This window comes from Sorex araneus, chromosome 5, assembly GCF_027595985.1.
Source record: "Sorex araneus isolate mSorAra2 chromosome 5, mSorAra2.pri, whole genome shotgun sequence".
Taxonomy (NCBI): Eukaryota; Metazoa; Chordata; class Mammalia; order Eulipotyphla; family Soricidae; genus Sorex; species Sorex araneus.
This window is the reverse complement of record NC_073306.1, coordinates 85,768,817-85,787,239: the sequence shown is the minus strand read 5'-3', so window position 1 is coordinate 85,787,239 and position 18,423 is coordinate 85,768,817. Positions and strand designations below refer to the sequence as shown.

Below are 18,423 nucleotides of genomic sequence, written 5' to 3'. Positions count from 1 at the left end.
GAATCTTTCTGCATTTCTTATTTTCTTTACCTGTTGGTATGAAGCTTGAGCTGAGAATTCATAGGCATCAGAATTTGTTTAGGCTGACATTCTGGGTAGAAAAGATGGAGTTTTTCAAATACCTACATTGAAAAAATAATGTTTTCTTCACTTCTGGAAAAGACAACTGATGACCTTAATTTACACGTAAACAATTACAAATTAGTCAGACACTGAAAACACATCTAGGTATTCTAGATAAGTATTCCCAGCCTTTCTCCAACTGTGGCCCCTTCCGATCTTGGTTCCTTTCTGTGGCCTTCCTGCTCTATGGGGTGGCTTGCTGGTCTCAGACCCTGGCTCCCCACACCTACCTTCCCCACCTTTTTTGTGATTTAACCTGAGGCCACCTTTGAGAATCTTGGGGGCCCAGTGGGGGGTCATAAGGCCAATGGCAGAGAAACACTGCTCTAGAATATATAAATAGTGTTGTTTTTGTTTTTGGTTTTTGGGTCACACCCGGCGATGCACAGGGGTTACTCCTGGCTCTGCACTCAGGAATTACTCCTGGCGGTGCTCGGGGGGGCCATATGGGATGCTGGGATTTGAACCCGGGTCGGCCGCGTGCAAGGCAAACGCACTACCCGCTGTTCTATCACTCCAGCCCCTATATAAATATTGTTAACCCTGCTTTGACTCTATGGGACTTGGCATATGACAAAGCGTACTGTTACCACATTGTTATGTATTATGTATTACTTACATATTATGCATAAAATAAAATTGAAATTTCTAATTTTAGATTTGATAAATTGAAAAGAGATTTGAGAACAAAAAACCTTTTATAGTAAGTTAGCAAGAGACATTATTTAGGTCTTCTACTTCCTAGTAAGATTTTTTTTTCTTGTTACCCTTTAATGAATTAAAAAATCAAAGGAAAAAAAATCAGTCCAAAAGTAGAGAAATACCAGTTCAGAAGTAGAGAATTTTTTTTGCGGCGGGTCACACCTGGAGATGCACAGGAGTTACTCCTGGCTTTGCACTCAGGAATTACTCCTGGCGGTGCTCAGGGGACCATATGGGGTACTGGGAATTGAATCCGGGTCGGCTGCGTGCAAGGCAAACGCCCTACCCGCTGTGCTATCGCTCCAGCCCCAAAGAAGCTACTTCTTTCATCCAATAATTTTTTTTTCTTTTTGGGTCACACCTGGTGATGCACAGGGGTTACTCCTGGCTCTTCACTCAGGAATTACTACTTGCGGTGCTCAGGGGACCATATGGGATGCTGCGATTTGAACCCGGGTTGGCCGCGCGCAAGGCAAACGCCCTACCCGCTGTGCTATCGCTCCAGCCCCTCCAATAACTATTTTTAAAAAATGTTAGAACATCAATAGTAACTATTCGGTTGTGTGTGTCTGTGTGTTTGTGTGTGTTGTGTGTGTGTTGTATGTGTGTGTGTTGCCAGAGATTGAGTCCAGGTCATCTGTGCATACACTTGGCCTTTGAGTCACATCCCATTCTTGACCTAATATTTATATTTATATCTTACCAGAAGCTAAGATTTCTAACTTCTATTTTCTTTCTACCTGTGAAAATAGCTAAGTGGACATATAGTATCTCTTTAATTGTGGTGTTCATGATCTGTGTTCTTTGTGTGTGTGCTACAGTTTTTTTGTTTTTGTTTTTTTTTTTTTTCTTTTTGGGTTATACCCGGCGTTGCACAGGCTCATGCACTCAGGAATTACTCCTGGTGGTGCTTGGGGGACCATATAGAATGCTGGGGATCGAACCTGGGTTGGCCCCATCCAAGGCAAACGCCCTACCCACTATGCTATCACTCCAGCCCCATGTGCTACAGTTTTTAATATCAATACTGACATAGGTGCGATGATGAGGAATGACAAAGACCTAGAAACGATAAAACTGGCATGGCTGAGAGCATTCATAATAGGGTGGACAACTGAGCAGTCAGGCAGGCAACCTTCTCTAGGCATGCCTGCCTCCCTGTCCTACCACCCCCGGCAGTGAAGCAGCCTGGGGGGTGAGGCCAAGGTGGAGATGAAGCCACAGCTTTTGCAGAAGATAGAGAGATAGCACACGTATGACACTTGCCTTGTACTCTGCTGACTTAGATTCAATCTCGAGAACCACATATGGTCTCCTGAGCCCCACCAGGAGTGATCCCTGGGCACCTGTAGGATTCCCCCCAGAAAAACAAAACCCCTAAAAAGACAAACAAACGAATATAAAGAGGAAGAAGTTGTATCTAGTGAACCTGAAGTGTTACCAAGTGAAGATGCAACTATCCTATTTGTGAAAGAAGTCATTTCAGCAAATAACATTGTGGCATTCCTAATGAACTTTACAAACAAGGGCGCAAAACATTGCTGAATCTCTGGATTTCCCCTTATCTTATCCTCAGGACTATCAGTTTTATATCTAGAATTTACAGCACTCCCTCTGATCACTGCTGTGCAGGAAACTATGATGTGGGTGCGGGGTGCGTGGGTGTTATGGTTGGGCCACACCTGGGAATGCTGAGGGCTTGTTCCTGGCCCTGAGCTTGGGAATCACTGCTGGCAGGCTGATTCCTGAGGTCAGCTGAATGCAAGGCAAGTGCCCTGCCCAGTGTATCGTTCTGGCCCCAAAGACAGGAGACTTTTGAGTGCTTCTTTATCCTGCTGAGCCCAGGGGTAGGTCCATACCATTGACAGTGCTGGTTTGGTCTTCAAAGACTTGAATGGAAAGATACTGTCTACAACCAAACAGAATTACTGAAAGAAGAGAGGAGAGGATGGGTAGATGAAGAAACTGTCTCATGTTCATGTCCCTGTTGACCTTTGGCTGCTTTTCTGATTGCTGGTCTTCAAGTTCTAGAATCTAGAAAGGATGTGACGGGTACAGAAAATTGTGGCAGGTATGTCAAATCAGAATGATGCTGACATGAGTTAGACTCCTCAGGAAACTTGGACTCGGATCAATAAAACTTGGTCTCAAAGGATGCCCAGAAAATGAGAACAGGGGAGACTGGTGGAATCTAAGGAGTAACTTCTTCGAGCAACAATGTCTTCTGGCAGACAGGAATTCGTGTAGTGCTGCTGTAGCCCAATGACAGTGCCTCTGAGCTGTGTGTGGTGTGAGAACTTAGAATCTGTGGCTGCAACATTGCTGAAAATGCACTCTGCATTTCACTAAAGTAACAAAGTTGAGGTTTTTAGACCATTAAAATCTGTGTGTGTACTGGACAACCACATGCAAAAAAATGGGTTTAGACCTTGACCTGACACCATGCACAAAAGTCAGATCAAAATGGATTAAAGACCTCAACATTAGACCACAAACCATAAGGTACATTGAAGACAATGTCGGCGAAACCCTCCACGATATTGAAGATAAAGGTATCTTCAAAGGTGGCACGGAACTAAGCAATCTAGTAAAAACAGAGATCAACAAATGGGACTACATTAAACTAAAAAGCTTCTGCACCGCAAAAGATACAGTGACCAGAATCCAAAGACTATCCACAGAATGGGAAAGGATATTTACACAATACCCATCAGATAAGGGGTTGATATCAATGGTATATAAAGCACTGGTTGAACTCTACAAGAAGAAAACATCCAACCCCATCAAAAAATGGGGCGAAGAAATGAACAGAAACTTTACCAAGGAAGAAATACGAATGGCCAAAAGGCACATGAAAAAGTGCTCTGCATCACTAATCATCAGAGAGATGCAGATCAAAACAACCATGAGATACCACCTCACACCACAGAGACTAGCACACATCCAAAAGAACAAAAGCAACCGCTGTTGGAGAGGATGTGGGGAGAAAGGGACCCTTCTTCACTGCTGGTGGGAATGCCGACTGGTTCAGCCCTTCTGGAAAACAATTTGGACGATTCTCAAAAAATTAGATATTGAATTCCCATTTGACCCAGCAATACCACTGCTGGGAATATATCCCAGAGAGGCAAAAAAGTACAATCGAAACAACATCTGCACATGTATGTTCATCGCAGCACTGTTTACAATAGCCAGAATCTGGAAAAAACCCGAATGCCCCAGAACGGATGACTGGTTGAGGAAACTTTGGAACATCTATACAATGGAATACTATGCAGCTGTTAGAAAAAAGGAGGTCAAGAATTTTGTAGTTAAGTGGATGGGCATGAAAAGTTTCATGCTGAGTGAAATGAGTCAGAAAGAGAGAGACAGACATAGAAAGATTGCACTCATCTATGGTATATAGAATAACAGAGTGGGAGACTATCACCCAAGAACTGTAGAAATAAGTACCAGGAGGTTGACTCCATGGCTTCGAGGCTGGCCTCACGTTCCGGGGAAAGGTCAACTCAGAGAAGCGATCACCAACTACATTGTAGTCGAAAGCCATGTGGGGGAAGGGAGTTGCGGGCTGAATGAGGGCTAGAGACTGAACACAGCGGCCACTGAACACCTTTATTGCAAACCACAACAGCTAATTAGAGAGAGAGAACAGAAGGGAATGCCTTGCCACAGTGGCAGGGTGGGGTGGGGGGGAGATGGGATTGGGGAGGGTGGGAGGGACGCTGGGTTTACGGGTGGTGGAGAATGGGCACTGGTGAAGGGATGGGTTCCCGAACTTTGTATGAGGGAAGTATAAACACAAAAGTGTATAAATCTGTAACTGTACCCTCACGGTGATTCTCTAATTAAAAATAAATAAAATTAAAAAAAAAATCAGAGCCCCCAAAATCTTGGCTTTGAAGTTCAAAGTTCATGTAGCTCAAGGTCTATTACAAATGCCTACTTTCATAAGTGAGACCCACCTGTTCTAAATGCTGAGATAGGAATAATATTGTATTGTTACTTTTTCAACTCAAGTAGCAGAATTTAAATTTATGTTGATTGATGAATATTTCAACTTACATATGTTAAATAAGAATAATATTCCTATATAGTAAAAAATATTTGAACATCAAAGTTATTATCATTAAAATATCATAAAATTTTTATCACAAAAAAAAATCTGTGTGTGTGTTTAAAGAAATTATAAACTTATTTCAGGGATCTTTATCCCTATCCAGACTAAGTTCCCCATAGACAAGAGAACATAATTTTGTTTTGGAAGAATAAAAAACAGAATGAAGCTTTGGGACCTTACCAGTATCTGAACTTCATCGGACAGTTCCAGCGAATTCCCCTCAAACTGCCCAGATGAGCTATTCATACAGCGGACGGTGACTTTGATGCTGGTTCGACCAGCTGATTTTGTGTGAACAACCATAGCAAAGTTATTCTCTACTGGGAGCTGTAGAAAAACCTAGAGAGGGAGGGGATGGGTGAAGAAATGGTCATGAGGGAGCTGGAGAGCTAGGACAGTGGGGAGGGTGCTTGCCTTATACACAGCCCACCTGGCTTAAATCCCCTGAGTCCCTTATGGTCCACTGAATCCCACCAGGAATGACCCCCAAATGCAGAGCCAGGAGTAAGCCTTGAGCATAGTTGGGTACGGCTCAACTTTCTCCCTATCCCCCCCCAAAAATCTAGAAAATAAATATTCATGAGGGCTGGAGAGAGAGTACAGAGGTTAAGGCATTTATTTTGTGTGACCAATCCTGGTTCAATTGCTGGTACCATATATGATCCCCAAGCACTGCCAGGAATATCTCTAAAGCACAGAGAAAGGAGTAGACCCTGAGTACCATGGGATATGGTACTAAATGCCACTCAATCCACCCAAAATAAAAAGAAATATGGAGCTGGAGAGAGAGTACTAGGTAAGGCACTTGCCTTGCGTATGGCCACATGTGGCTGACCCAGGTTTGATCCCCAGTATCTCATTGGCTCCAAGCACTGCTAGGAGCAATTCCTGAGTGCAGTCAGGAGCAATTCCTGAGCATTGCTGAGTATGGCTCCAAAACAAACAAAAAGCAAACCAAAAAGAGAAATATTCACGAATAAACACTGTGCTCTAACAATTAAGAAAACAAATATATCAAGAAGAACCTGGCTTATTTTCATAGTTATTTCTTTTAATATTCCCAGAAATATAGTCCCCCCTAGAACAAATACCTGTTAATAGTACTCAACTATTTCTGGAAATTACTGGTAGGATTCTCAGGTTATTTCAAAGTCACTTAATTTTAGGAGAAGAAACAAAGAATGGACCTTTCAAAGTGGCTCCAGGGGATAAGTAGAAAGAAAAGTGGTGGAGCACATGCTGGAAAGTGTGAGGCCCTAACTTAGATTCCGTTTCATCCAGATCCCAGATACGACTTGGGTGGCCTGTCAGATCCAAGCACTGCTCAGTGAGGTTGTCATAAATAATCCACTAGCTTCAGACAGCGAGCTTGAATTGGGAGAGAAGTGAGGTAATGCACTCCAGGAATTCACTGTAATAAGCAAGGAAAAGGACCAAAAAGGAACCCTCCAGAACCCAGGGCTGTAACTCAGCAGGAGAGCAACTACCTTGCATGAGTGAGTTCCCAGGTTTAGTCTCTTGTAGTTTCACCCACCCCGCCCCCCCCCATACCAAAAAAATGAGAAAACCTCCAGTTTTAGGTTAATGCTGAAACTAGCTAACCATGTCCCCACTTATTCACCCCCATTCCTAGTCTCAGCTGACACAGGTTTCCTGTAAAAGGGAAGGTAGAACCAACACTAAGCAAATTGTAGATGGCTCCTACTTACCTTCTGGCTCTCAGTTCATGTTCTAGCTCCCCTATCTTCTTATTTCCAGAGCCCCCAACATCTTCCTTCTAGGTCTTTCGACTCACAGAGCTCCAAGTTCCAAAGTTGCCTTTCCCTCCTCCCCTACACAAAAAAATGTCCAGTTCTGGGCTGGTGAGCTATTTCAATGGGCTTGAGTATACGCTTTGGAGGTAGGAAGCCCTGGTTTGATCCCAGCACCAAATGGTTCTCTGAGCACCACCAGGAGCTGACGCTAAGCGTGGAGCTGAGAGCAGCCCCTGAGCACTGCCAGTGTGGTCCTCAAATAAAACAAAAATACAGAAGACTAAAGTTAGAAGTCTTCAAAAACTTGCCCATTTGCTTTTTACAAACCAGTCAGCCTCCAGAAAGAAAGTCTTTTTCTCCCCTCCCTCCCTTGGTCGTTCTTGAGATGACACCTATGGCCAACTGTGGGTCTGTCACACTCCCTGGAGTTGCAGTGCCCACACACACTTGGCTGCAGTGTAGCTAGGAACCACTCAACATGCCAGAATCACAAGGAGCAGAGCCAAGACTGATCTCTGGGCACGTGGTGACTCCAGGGATCAAACTCTGGCCTTACACTTCCGAAACAGGTGCTATCCTGGTGCTATCAGCTGGGGCCCTGAAGACAGTCTTGTGTTAGAGAACAACTGTTGATAGGTGTTTGAGCCAAGCGGATCTCTAAATGGTGACATCAGAGAGCAGGATATGTACTTTGTGGAGCAGGGGAAACCTTTCTGTTCCCCACTTCACTACCCTGTTTGCCTCCGTAGGGTCTGAGGCAGGAGAAGAAAACCATTGCATGGCTCTCAGTCATTTTTTCTGCTAAGAAAGGAGTGAGGTTTACATGAATTAGAGAGGGAGCTTTAGGGACAGTGTGGGAGTTGGGGGGGCCTTGCATCCTGCAGAGTCCAGTTTAAACCCCTAGCTCCACAGGTGGTCCCTCAGCACTGTGAAGGGTCACTCCTGAGCACAGAGCCAGAAATAGTTGCTGGGCACTACCAGGTTTGGCCCAAACACAAATACAAAAATAAAACAAAAAAGAAAAAGAAAAAAAACCCAGAGAGGGTTCAGAGATGGTTCAGTGGTTCAAGTTCTGGCTAAGCCAGCTTAAAGCCGTTTGATCTCTGATTCCTTGAGCATCATCAGGAGTGATCCCTGAGCACTGCCACGGGTGGTTTCAAAAGCAAAACAAAACGTGAACTTGTCTAAACTTATAACAAAATAACTTAGGGTGAAAGAAAATAAATGTAATGTGAAGATTCCCTAAGGTATAACAAGTGGAAAATTCATACCTCTGAATGTCTAGGTACTAGATCCAATACATCCCTTTTGCTCATGGACCAGTGGAATGTGAGGCCAGGGTAGGCATTGCCAAAGGAGAAAGGAGTCTGTGTACTGGTCACTCCCATCACATACACTGGCATCTGAAAAGAAAAAGTGGTTCTGTGCTTCATGTCCTACCCAGCTGGCAGTATCAGAAAAGCAAATCCACAACGGAGCCTTCATACTGACTTCAGTAGCTGTGATGAGCCGAGTTGCAGCTGCCAGGATCCTAACAGCCCTGAGCTGAACAACTTCAATTTGCACTTCATCCTGTTGGACAGGGAAGAGAACAAGCTCAGGCTAAGAGGAGTGCCTGTGGTGGCTAGAGATGCTTATGACATCTAGGGTATTTTTGGTTTATGGTGTTCAAAAATGCATGTCACAGATGTTTATTTTTCTCCCATAATTTAATTCCTTCATGTGTTTTTTGGCAGTGCAGGATCAAATCTAGACTTTAACCGTGCAAGACAAGTGTTCTATCATGGAGCCACATCCATATATTAAACACTGTGTGTGTGTGTGTGTGTGTGTGTGTGTGTGTGGTGTGTGTATGTATTAGATAGTCACACCCAGTAGTGCCTAGGGGACCATGTGGTTCCAGGGATTGAACATGGGGCACCCGCATGTACTCCAGCACTTTGGGCTATCTTCTCAGACTTTAAACAGTATTTTGATTTGTTTTGGGGACACACCCAGCAGCGTTCAGGGCTTACTCCTGGCTCTATACTCAAGGGTCATTCAGGCTCAGGGGACCATATGGGGTGCTGGGGATTAGACCCAGATTGGCCACATGCAAGGCAAGTGACCTAACTGCTGTCAACTAGTTACTTAGGCCTAACTGACAATATCTTATGCTAAATACTCTGTGGGTTTTTCACTAGAGACTACTTATTTCCCACACTTGGTTAAGAGAATGCTAGGTGAGTGAATGAAAGGTTTACCTGGGCTGAAATCCTCCTCCTCATTATTATTTCCTTCCCCAACACCCTCTGCCCTTCTCTGAATCCCAGATGAAAGATGGATGCAGAGTAGGATAAAGTACCTGGGAAAATACGATGACTTTGCCAGTGTCTTCATTTACTGTCTGGATGGTTCCATAGACCACAGCTATGCCAACCACTTTGCCTGTAACTTGCCCCCTCCTGTTAACTGTAGCCACAGTCTGGTTACTGATGGAGAAGTGAATGATGGACTGGGGCTGGGGGCCACCTTCAGACATTACCTGGAATTCAAACATTCCCTTGAGTTCCAGCAGCATGCAGAGAAGCCCCATCACTTTCTTTGTTTCTGGCACACTCCAGTGATGCCTAGAGACTACTTTAAGATCTGCGCTTAGGTAAACATATCCACCTGAGGAGGCCCAGACCTGGACCTCCCACATCCAGTGCACACCTCTACCCCAGTGAGCTCTCTCCTGCCTGGGAAATCACACCTCTTTGTCCAATATTTTGTTCAAACAAGGTGGTTTCTTCATCTTCCCCCACTTTCCAATAAGCATATCCCACATTAATGCAAATAGAGAAGAAATGGAAGTACTATATATGATCTATGGGATTCCAAGAGTGGCTTATTTTTATCAATTACTTTTTTCCTTTTTGGGTCACACCGGTAATGCTCAGGGATTACTTCTGGCTGCACTCAGGAATTACTCCTGGCAGTACTCAAGGGGACCCTATGGGATGCCGGGGATTGAACCTGGGTTGGCTGAGTGCAAGGCAAATGCCCTACCCGCTGTGCTATCACTCCAGCCCCAGATGTGCATTATCTTTTATTTTTTTATTTTTAAAATTTTTTTTCTTTTTATTTTTTTATTTTATATTTTGGGTTTGGGGGACCCACACCTGTCAATACTCAGGGACTGTTACTGGCTCTGTGCTCAAGAGTAACCTCTGCAGTACTCAGGGTCCATATTTGGTGCCAGGGATTCACATCAGGGTGGTGTGGACACAGGATAAGCAAGGCAAATGCCCACTTGCTCTGCCCCCAACAAGAGCTAGTTTATACCATTTACCATGTACAGCTAGTTTATACTGTTTATTGTCTATAAGAATATACTAATTCTTATGTTCGTTGTATAAAGAATATACTAATTTATTATTCTGGTGTATTAGGCAGGAGTAAATAAGAGAAGGTTAAAAAAGAAGAGGAGGTGCTGGAGTGATAGCACAGCGGGTAGGGCATTTGCCTTGCACACGGCTGACCCAGGTTTGATTCCCAGCATCCATATGGTCCCTTGAGCACTGGTAGGAGTAATTCCTGAGTGCAGAGCCAGGAGTAACCCCTGTGCATTGCCGGGTGTGACCCAAAAAGAAAAAAAAAGAGGAGGTGTATGCATTTGTAGGTGGGACAAAAATGAAACTAAGAGAAAGAATAATTTTTTATTATCTATCTTTAAGATCACCTGCATCATGTTAGTTGGAATTAGTGTCAGTTTCTCTGGAACAAGTCTGAATGGAGGAAACACCTGGAAAGGTAAAACAACAGAACACTGGTGACTAACTACAGGCAAAACAAATACCCGTGCAGTTTAATCCAAGGGGGAAAAAAAAACCCAGAACACTGTATTACGTGCAATGTGCATTATCTTTTTATTTATTTTTTGGGTTACACCCAGCGATTCTCAGGGGTTACTCCTGGCTCTGTACTCAGGAATTACTCCTAGAGGTGCGGTGCTCAAGGGACCCTATGGGATGCCAGGGATTGAACCCAGGTTGGCTGTGTGCAAGGCAAACACCCTACCCATTATGCTATCACTCCAGCCCCAGATGTGTGTTATCTTTTTTTTTTATTTTGTATTTTGGATTTGGGGAACCACACCTGTTAGTACTCAGGGACTGTTACTGGCTCTGTGCTCGAGTAACCTCTGCTGTATTCAGGGTCCATATTTGGTGCCAGGGATTCACACCAGGGTGTGGACACAGGATAAGCACCTTAACCCTTACACTGTTTTTTGATCCCTATTTATATTTTTCATAATAACTATTTATTCATTGGGATTTTAGGCCATGGCTTACAGTGCTCAAGCTCTGTGCTCAGGGTTTACTGCTACTGTTGCATGGGGGTCCATACACAATGCTGAGGATCGAACACAGCTCAACTGAATGTAAGAAACACATATTAATTTCCTTACTATGTCTCTGGCCTTGTATTTTACTTTTTCTTTTTTTTAAATAAAAGTTTTATTGGCAGAATCTCCTGCCCCCACACCAGGCTGTCTTCACCGGCGGCCCCTCAGAGGGGAGCGGGTTGAGTCTCCCTCCCTTCCTGAGCAGAGCCCCTGCATCCGAAAATCTCCAGAATCCAGCCACAGCCATGCTCAAGGCCTCTCTCCACATGCTAGGATGAGCCTCACCCATGAAGGAATCATCAGAGGAACCCAGGTATGTGGAACCCGTGGCTGAGATCTCCAAGCCTACTCAGATTGGGACTGGGCCTCCTCCACCCAGATCCCCAGTTTTCTAGTAGCTTGGCTGCCACACCCACAAACCGCCTCCAGAGCCATGTAATCTCATCAACGGCCAAGATTCAGAGACTATAAAACAAAGCTCCCGGAAAAGAGCAATGTAGAATCTCACACGGCAGAGCCTGGCAAGCTACCCGTGGGGCATATTAGATATGCCAAAAACAGTAACAATAATGAGCCTCATTCCCCTGACCCTGAACATGACAGGAACAAATGGAGATGTTACTGGCGCCTGCTCAAGCAAATCGTTGAGCAACAGGACGACAGCGATACAGTGAAAAATTTTATTTATAATTGACAAAATTATAAATTACTTAGTGCTTAAGTTATATATTTTCTCCCAGACATAAAAGTGACCATTAGAGGCTGGAGCGATAGCACAATGGGTAGGGCGTTTGCCTAGCACCAGGCTGCATTCTGTGCTTCATCACATCGCCCTTCTGCAGACAACAGAAGGCCTGACCAAATGGTCCCACTGGTCTCTGTTCCCTTTCCCCACCCCAAGACAACTTCAAAGCCCGCTTAGTCTCTCCCAGGACTCGGCTCTCCCTCAGCCTCATCTGATGTTCGTAGAGTCTGCCGGGGGTGCACCCCAATAAACTCCTATTCCTTTACCTTTCCCAGCCTCTGTTCCTCTGTCTGCACTGAGATCTCCAACCAATCAGTCACATCCATGTTAAAATAGGTATTTTGGGCCAGAGCAACAGTACCAAGGGTAGTATGGTTGCCTTGCATGCGGATGACCCGGGTTTGATCCCTGTCACCTCTATCATCCCCTGAGTACTGCCAGGAGTGATCCCTGAGCACAGAACCATGAGTAAGCCTGAGCACTGCCTGGTGTAGCCACCCACAGAAACACAATGTAGAGAAGAAAAGTGAAGGAAATACATCTGACCCTAGAACAACATGGGTAAACTCTGTGGGTCCACATATATATAAATTTTTCACAGTAACTATTATCAGGCAGAGAGGCTCTTGCCTGCGAACCTGTCTTCCCTGGGGCCCCTCGGAGAGGGTAGGCTCCAGCCTCCCTCCCCACCCCGAGTAGAGCTCCCAAGGCCGAAGACCTTAGGAGCCTAGCCACAGTCATGATTAAGGCCTCTCTCCACACGTTCAGATGAACCTCATGCATGAAGGTACCGGCAGAGGAACCCAGGTGTGTGGGACCCGGGGCTGAAACCTCCAAGTCTGCTCAGGTTGGGACTGGGTCTCTTCTGCCCAGATTTCCCATTTTCCAGTAGCTAAGCGGTCACACCCAGAGACTGCCCCCGGCGCCGTGTAATCCCACCAACGGCCAACATCCAGAGACTTAAAACCAAGCTCCCGGAAGCGACATCTTACAGCCTATTTCTCCCTCTGGGAGAACCTGGCAAGCTACCAAGAGTTTCCTGCCCACATGGGAGAGCCTCACAAACTCCCCATGGTGTATTCATATGCCAAAACCAGTAATTATGCTGGGTCTCATTCCCCTGACCCTTAAAGAGCTTCCAATGCGGCACCGTTGGGAAGGACAAGGAAAGAGAGGCTTCTAAAATCTCAGGGCTAGGATGAATGGAGACGTTACTGAGACCGCTCAAGAAATTTGACGATCCATGGGATGATGATGATGATGATGATGATGATGATGATGATAAACTATTATCAATGCATGAATCATAAAACCTAGATATATGTTTTTTCCACATTATATTTTAATTTTGATGTGTAGTATAAGTACTGCACATAACATCTACAGTGTTTTCTATAAGAAAATATTACTGTAGGAACTAACAGACGAATACTTTTCTGAACAATATAAACTTATGGTGGCAATAAATATAGTGTGGTAGTGCTAATGTATTTTATCTTCCTAAAATTTTCTTTTCTCTATTTTATTGTTGTAAGAGTACAGAAAATACTACATATAGCATACAAAATGTCTCTGTTGGGGCTGGAGCGATAGCTCAGCGAGTAGAGCGTTTGTTTTGCACGGGGCCGACCCAGGTTCGATTCCCAGCATCCCATTTGGTCCCCTGAGCACTGCCATAGGTAATTCCTGAGTGCAGAGCCAGGAGTAACTCCTGTGCATTGCCGGGTGTGACCCAAAAAGAAAAAAAAAGTTTCTGATGATTTTATATTATTGGAAAGGATTCCAGTCAACAACAGGATAGTTACGTCAGTCGAAAGTTAAGGGTGCAGAGGAGAGAGTTCAAAGACTGGAATGTATGCTTGTATTTGTGAGGCCAAAGCTCAGCTCCCACCTTCATTTGCCCTTTTTCCCAGCAGCCCTAGTTGCTTGAGCACGGAGCTACATCTCCAGCCATGTTATTTTTGTAGAGAAAGAGCAAAACCAAAGTATTGTAAGAATTAGACAATAATCATTTTTTTTAGGGGTTATTCCTGGCTCTGCACTCAGGAATTACTCCTGGCGGTGCTCAGGGGACCATATGGGATGCTGGGAGTCAAACCCGGGTCGACTGCGTGCAAGACAAACGCCCTACCCGCTGTGCTATTGCTCCAGCCCCTAGACAATAATCATTTTTTCAGTCAAATGATTTTCAACTTGAGTAAACTAAACATAAAAAGATAGAAATGTTAATAAACTGAATGTAGAATAGACAATTTTCTTACTTCAATCTGTCGAGGAGCGGATGTAAATTTTCTTCCCATCTTGTCCCTGGCAATAGCCACAAGTGTGGTTTGTCCAACAATGACAGCTCGGAGAATATAATTTGCAGAATAGTCATCTTGCTCCTCCAGGAACCTGCAAAGACCCATGTGTTTATACTGTTTGGTGGTTTTTTGTTTGCTTGTTTTGTTTCTATTTTTGCACCACACCCAGCAGTGCTCAAGATTGCTTCTGTCTCTGTGCTCAGGGATCACTCCTGGTGGAATTGGGGGACCACATGGAATTTCAGGAATTGAACTCAGGTCGGCCGTATAGAAGGCAAGTGTCCTACCCATTGTACTATCGCTCTGACCCCTATACTCTTTGGTTTTACTGGTGAGGAAGACTGTTTTTATTTTTTCTTTTCCTTTTTGGATCATACCTGGCGATGCACAGGGGTTACTCCTGGCTCATGCACTCAGGAATTACTCCTGGCGGTGCTCAGGGAACCATACGGGATGCTGGGAATTGAACCCGGGTCAGCAGTGTGCAAGGCAAACTCCCTTCCTGCTGTGTTGTCACTGCAGCCCTGGAAGATTCTTTTTTTTTTCTTTTTGGGTCACACCCATCCATGCAAAGGGGTTACTCCTAGCTCTGCACTCAAGAATTACCCCCTGGCGGTGCTCAGGGGACCATATGGGATGCTGGGAATTGAACCCAGGTCAGCCATGTGCAAGGCAAATGCCCTACCCGCTGTGCTGTTTCTTTCTTTTTTTTTTTTTTGCTTTTTGTGTCACACCCAGCGATGCTCAGGGCTTACTCCTGGCTTTGCACTCAGGAATTACTCCTGCCAGTGCTTGGGGGACCATATGGGATGCCGGGGATCAAACCCGGGTCAGCCGCATGCAAGGCAAACGCCCTACCCGCTGTGCTATCGCTCCGGCCCCACCGCTGTGCTGTATCTCCAGCCCCTGGAAGATTGTTTTTTGAGGAGCCAGTTCCACTTTTTTTGAGATGCGCTTAATAATTTATGTTCATTTTAATTCTAGAGGAAACTGACAGAAAATAAATGTCAGGATCAAGACACAATTCACAGCAATAACAGAAAATTTCTGAAGGTAAAATATTAATTCTAAGGCTCTCAAGAGGAATAAGGGCAAAAGAAATGTATGACAGGTAAAACTATAAATACTAACTACCAGGACCAGAGCCTTTGTTATTGTATGACAGGGAGGGTGCTTGCCTTACACAGGGCCAAAATAGGCTTTATCCCTGGCACCCCATATGGTCATACTTGCTTGTTGTATTCTCTGATGTATATTCTCTGTCCCTCTCGGGGAGCCCGGCAAGCTATCGAGAGTATCCGCCTGCACGGCAGAGTCTGGCAAGCTCCCTGTGGCGTATTCGATATGCCAAATACAGTAACAATAACAGGTCTCATTCCCTTGACCCTGAAAGAGCCTCCAATCACTGGGAAAGATGAGTAAGGAGAGGCTGCTAAAATCTCAGGGCTGGAATGAATGGAGACGTTACTGGTGCCTGCCCGAGCAAATTGATGAACAATGGGACGACAGTGATACAGTGATACAGTGATATCCCATATGGTGGCCTGAGCCTGTTCAGGAGTGATTCCTGAGTGGAAGGCCAGGATTAACCCCTGAGTACTGCTGGGATGCAGTCCAAAAACAAACAAACAAAATTGCTAACTACCTTGAAATCCCCCTACTTCCCCTTTTGTAGGGAGACTATTAGTACTTCAGCTTCAAAATATATTTTTAAGGTCATTTAGGCCAGAAGTAACCCCATGGTATATTTACACAAAGAGAGGTTTCATAAAATGGAAACAAAACACATGATTTTTCATTTGATCATACATAAATTCATTAATGATACACATAATTTTAGGCCCCCAATAAAAAATGAGGATCTGGAAGAGAGCTAAATATGGGGAAAAAGTGTGGTCGAAAGCTACTGTGATGGGGGCCAGAGCAGCAGTGCAGTGGGGAGGGCACTTGCCTTGCACACAGCTGACCCGGGTTTGATCTCCAGAATCCCATATGCTTTCCCGAGCCCTGTCAGGAGAGATCCCTGAGTGTAGAGCCAGGAGTAAACCCTGAGCATTGCTGGGTGTGGCCCCCGGTCCCATCAAAGAAAAAAAAAAAGAGAGAGAGAGGAAGAAAGAAAGCTACTGTGACAAAACAGTAAAGAAAATCTTAATTGACATAAGGAGGAGTTGACCAGGCTGCCAGGAGGGTGATTCTCCTGAGCTGCCACACAGGAGAAAGAAGCAATGAGATGATACTCACGTTAGAGTGACAATGGCAGAAGCCAACTGCAGTTTGAGTTCCATGTTTCTGAAGTATTTATTTAGAAATGGGCGTTTGGAAGAGTCAAGAACCCTCACAGTTACTAGCACAGTTTTCCCTATTTCAACCTAAGAGAGAAAAAGGGAGAGAGAGAGAGAGAGAGAGAGAGAGAGAGAGAGAGAGAGAGAGAGAGAGAGAGAGAGAGAATTTTAGTTGATGTCTCTTTCACCAAGGTCAGTTTAACTCTTAGAAGATTTTGCTCATGTGAAATATTCCTGGTCAGAAAGGTAACAGGAATCGAGAACTGGCCTTCAGTGGATGACCACAGGGGAGTGAAGGGGATTAGGATGGGGAGGGGGACACTGAGACAGTGGTGGAAGGAGGTGGTCACTTTGGGGAAAGGTATTGAGCTAGAATGTGTCAGGTATGAAACCCAAGAAGTGACAATGTTATAAAACACAATGCTGCCCCCCTCCCTCCAAAAAAGTGCCCATCACAGAGTCAGGTGGGGGTTGAGGGCTGGGAGTGAAACTGGGGATACTGGTGAAGAAAGTTGGCTCTGCTAGTGGGATTGGTGCTGGAACACTGTGTGCTGAAACTCAATCATTAATAACTTTGTGAATCACTGTGTCTTAAAAAAAAATCCAGAGTAGGGGCTGGAGTGATAGCACTGTGGGTAGGGCGTTTGCCTTGCACTTGGCGGACCCGGTTCGATTCCCAGCATCCCATACGGTCCCCTGAGCACTGCCCGGGGGTAATTCCTGAGTGCAGAGCCAGGAGTAACCCCTGTGCATTGCCGGGTGTGACCCAAAAAGAAAAATAAAAAATCCAGAGTAGGGGCTGGAGAGAGCACAGTGGGTAAGGTGTTTTCCTTGCATGCGGCTGACCCAGGTTCAATCCCCAGGGTCCCATACGGTACACCAGCACCACAAGGAATAATTCCTGAGTGCAGGGTCAGATGCTACCCCTGAACATCACTGGGTGTGGCCTGAAAAAGAAACAAACAAAAAGTTTACTTTTTGGGGGTCAAGGAGATAAGTGCTGGAGCACATCTTTGCATGCTGGACGCCCAGCTGGTGGCCCAACCCATCCCCTCAAATTAAAAAAAGCATGAGCAACTTGGTGAATCTTAAAAAATCATGAATAACTTTGTAAGTCACAGTATCTTTAATATATATATTATGTGTGGTTTTGTTTTTTCTGGTCAGTCTTTGGTCAAATAAGCCTAATCTGCATGTGCTACTTAAGTGTGTTTTAAATATTTTTTTGGTTTTGGGGCCACACCTGGCAGTGCTCTCCTAGCTCTATGCTTAGGGATCACTTCTGCCTGGGCTCAGGAGATCATATATGGTGCCAGGGATTTATTTATTATTTAAAATTAAATTAAAGTTAAAAATAGGCATCATAATTTACAACACTGTTCATGATAGGGCTTTGTATATACCATGTTCCAACACCACATCCTCCACCAGAGTGTCCAACCACAACCTACCACCGCCACTCCTTTCCCTTTTTACTTTCCTTTTGGGTCATGTCCTGATGTTCAGGGGTTACTCCTGGTTCCGCACTCAGGAACTACTCTTGGCAGTGATCGGGGACCATATGGGATGCCAGGGATCAAACCCAGATTGGCCGCATGCAAGGCAAATGTCCTACCCGCTGTACTATTGCTCCAGCCCCTAAAAGTTTTTTGTTTTTTATTCTTTATGCCTTTCCTTTTATCCCCTCTGCCCAGCATTCTCAGTTCTCAAGCTCCATTGTTTTTGGTCATTTTTTAACCCCTTCATATGTTTCTTTATAGACCATATTTAAAGAAGGTCATTTCAGATCTGTTCCTCTCCTGACTTATTTCACTCAGCACGATGCTCTCCAGATCCATCCATGTAGCAGCATATTACATGCTTTTTTTTTCTTCCCTTCCTTCCTTCCTTCCTTCCTTCCTTCCTTCCTTCCTTCCTTCCTTCCTTCCTTCCTTCCTTCCTTCCTTCCCTCCCTCCCTCCCTCCCTCCCTCCCTCCCTCCCTCCCCTCCCTCCTTTCCCCCCTTCTTCTTGGCCTCCCTCTCTCC

General features: G+C 44.9%; 1 protein-coding gene across 1 annotated transcript in view; it reads right to left on the bottom strand.

Annotated features, from left to right (window-relative positions):
* The window catches only part of NUP210L (nucleoporin 210 like), a 102,262-nt gene that overhangs the window by 30,699 nt on the left and 53,140 nt on the right, over positions 1-18,423 (bottom strand). The window contains 8 exon segments of the mRNA XM_055139913.1: positions 31-122; positions 5,126-5,284; positions 7,971-8,102; positions 8,191-8,271; positions 9,044-9,223; positions 10,403-10,465; positions 14,075-14,207; positions 16,358-16,485. Of these exon segments, the coding sequence (XP_054995888.1) occupies positions 31-122; positions 5,126-5,284; positions 7,971-8,102; positions 8,191-8,271; positions 9,044-9,223; positions 10,403-10,465; positions 14,075-14,207; positions 16,358-16,485 (968 nt within the window).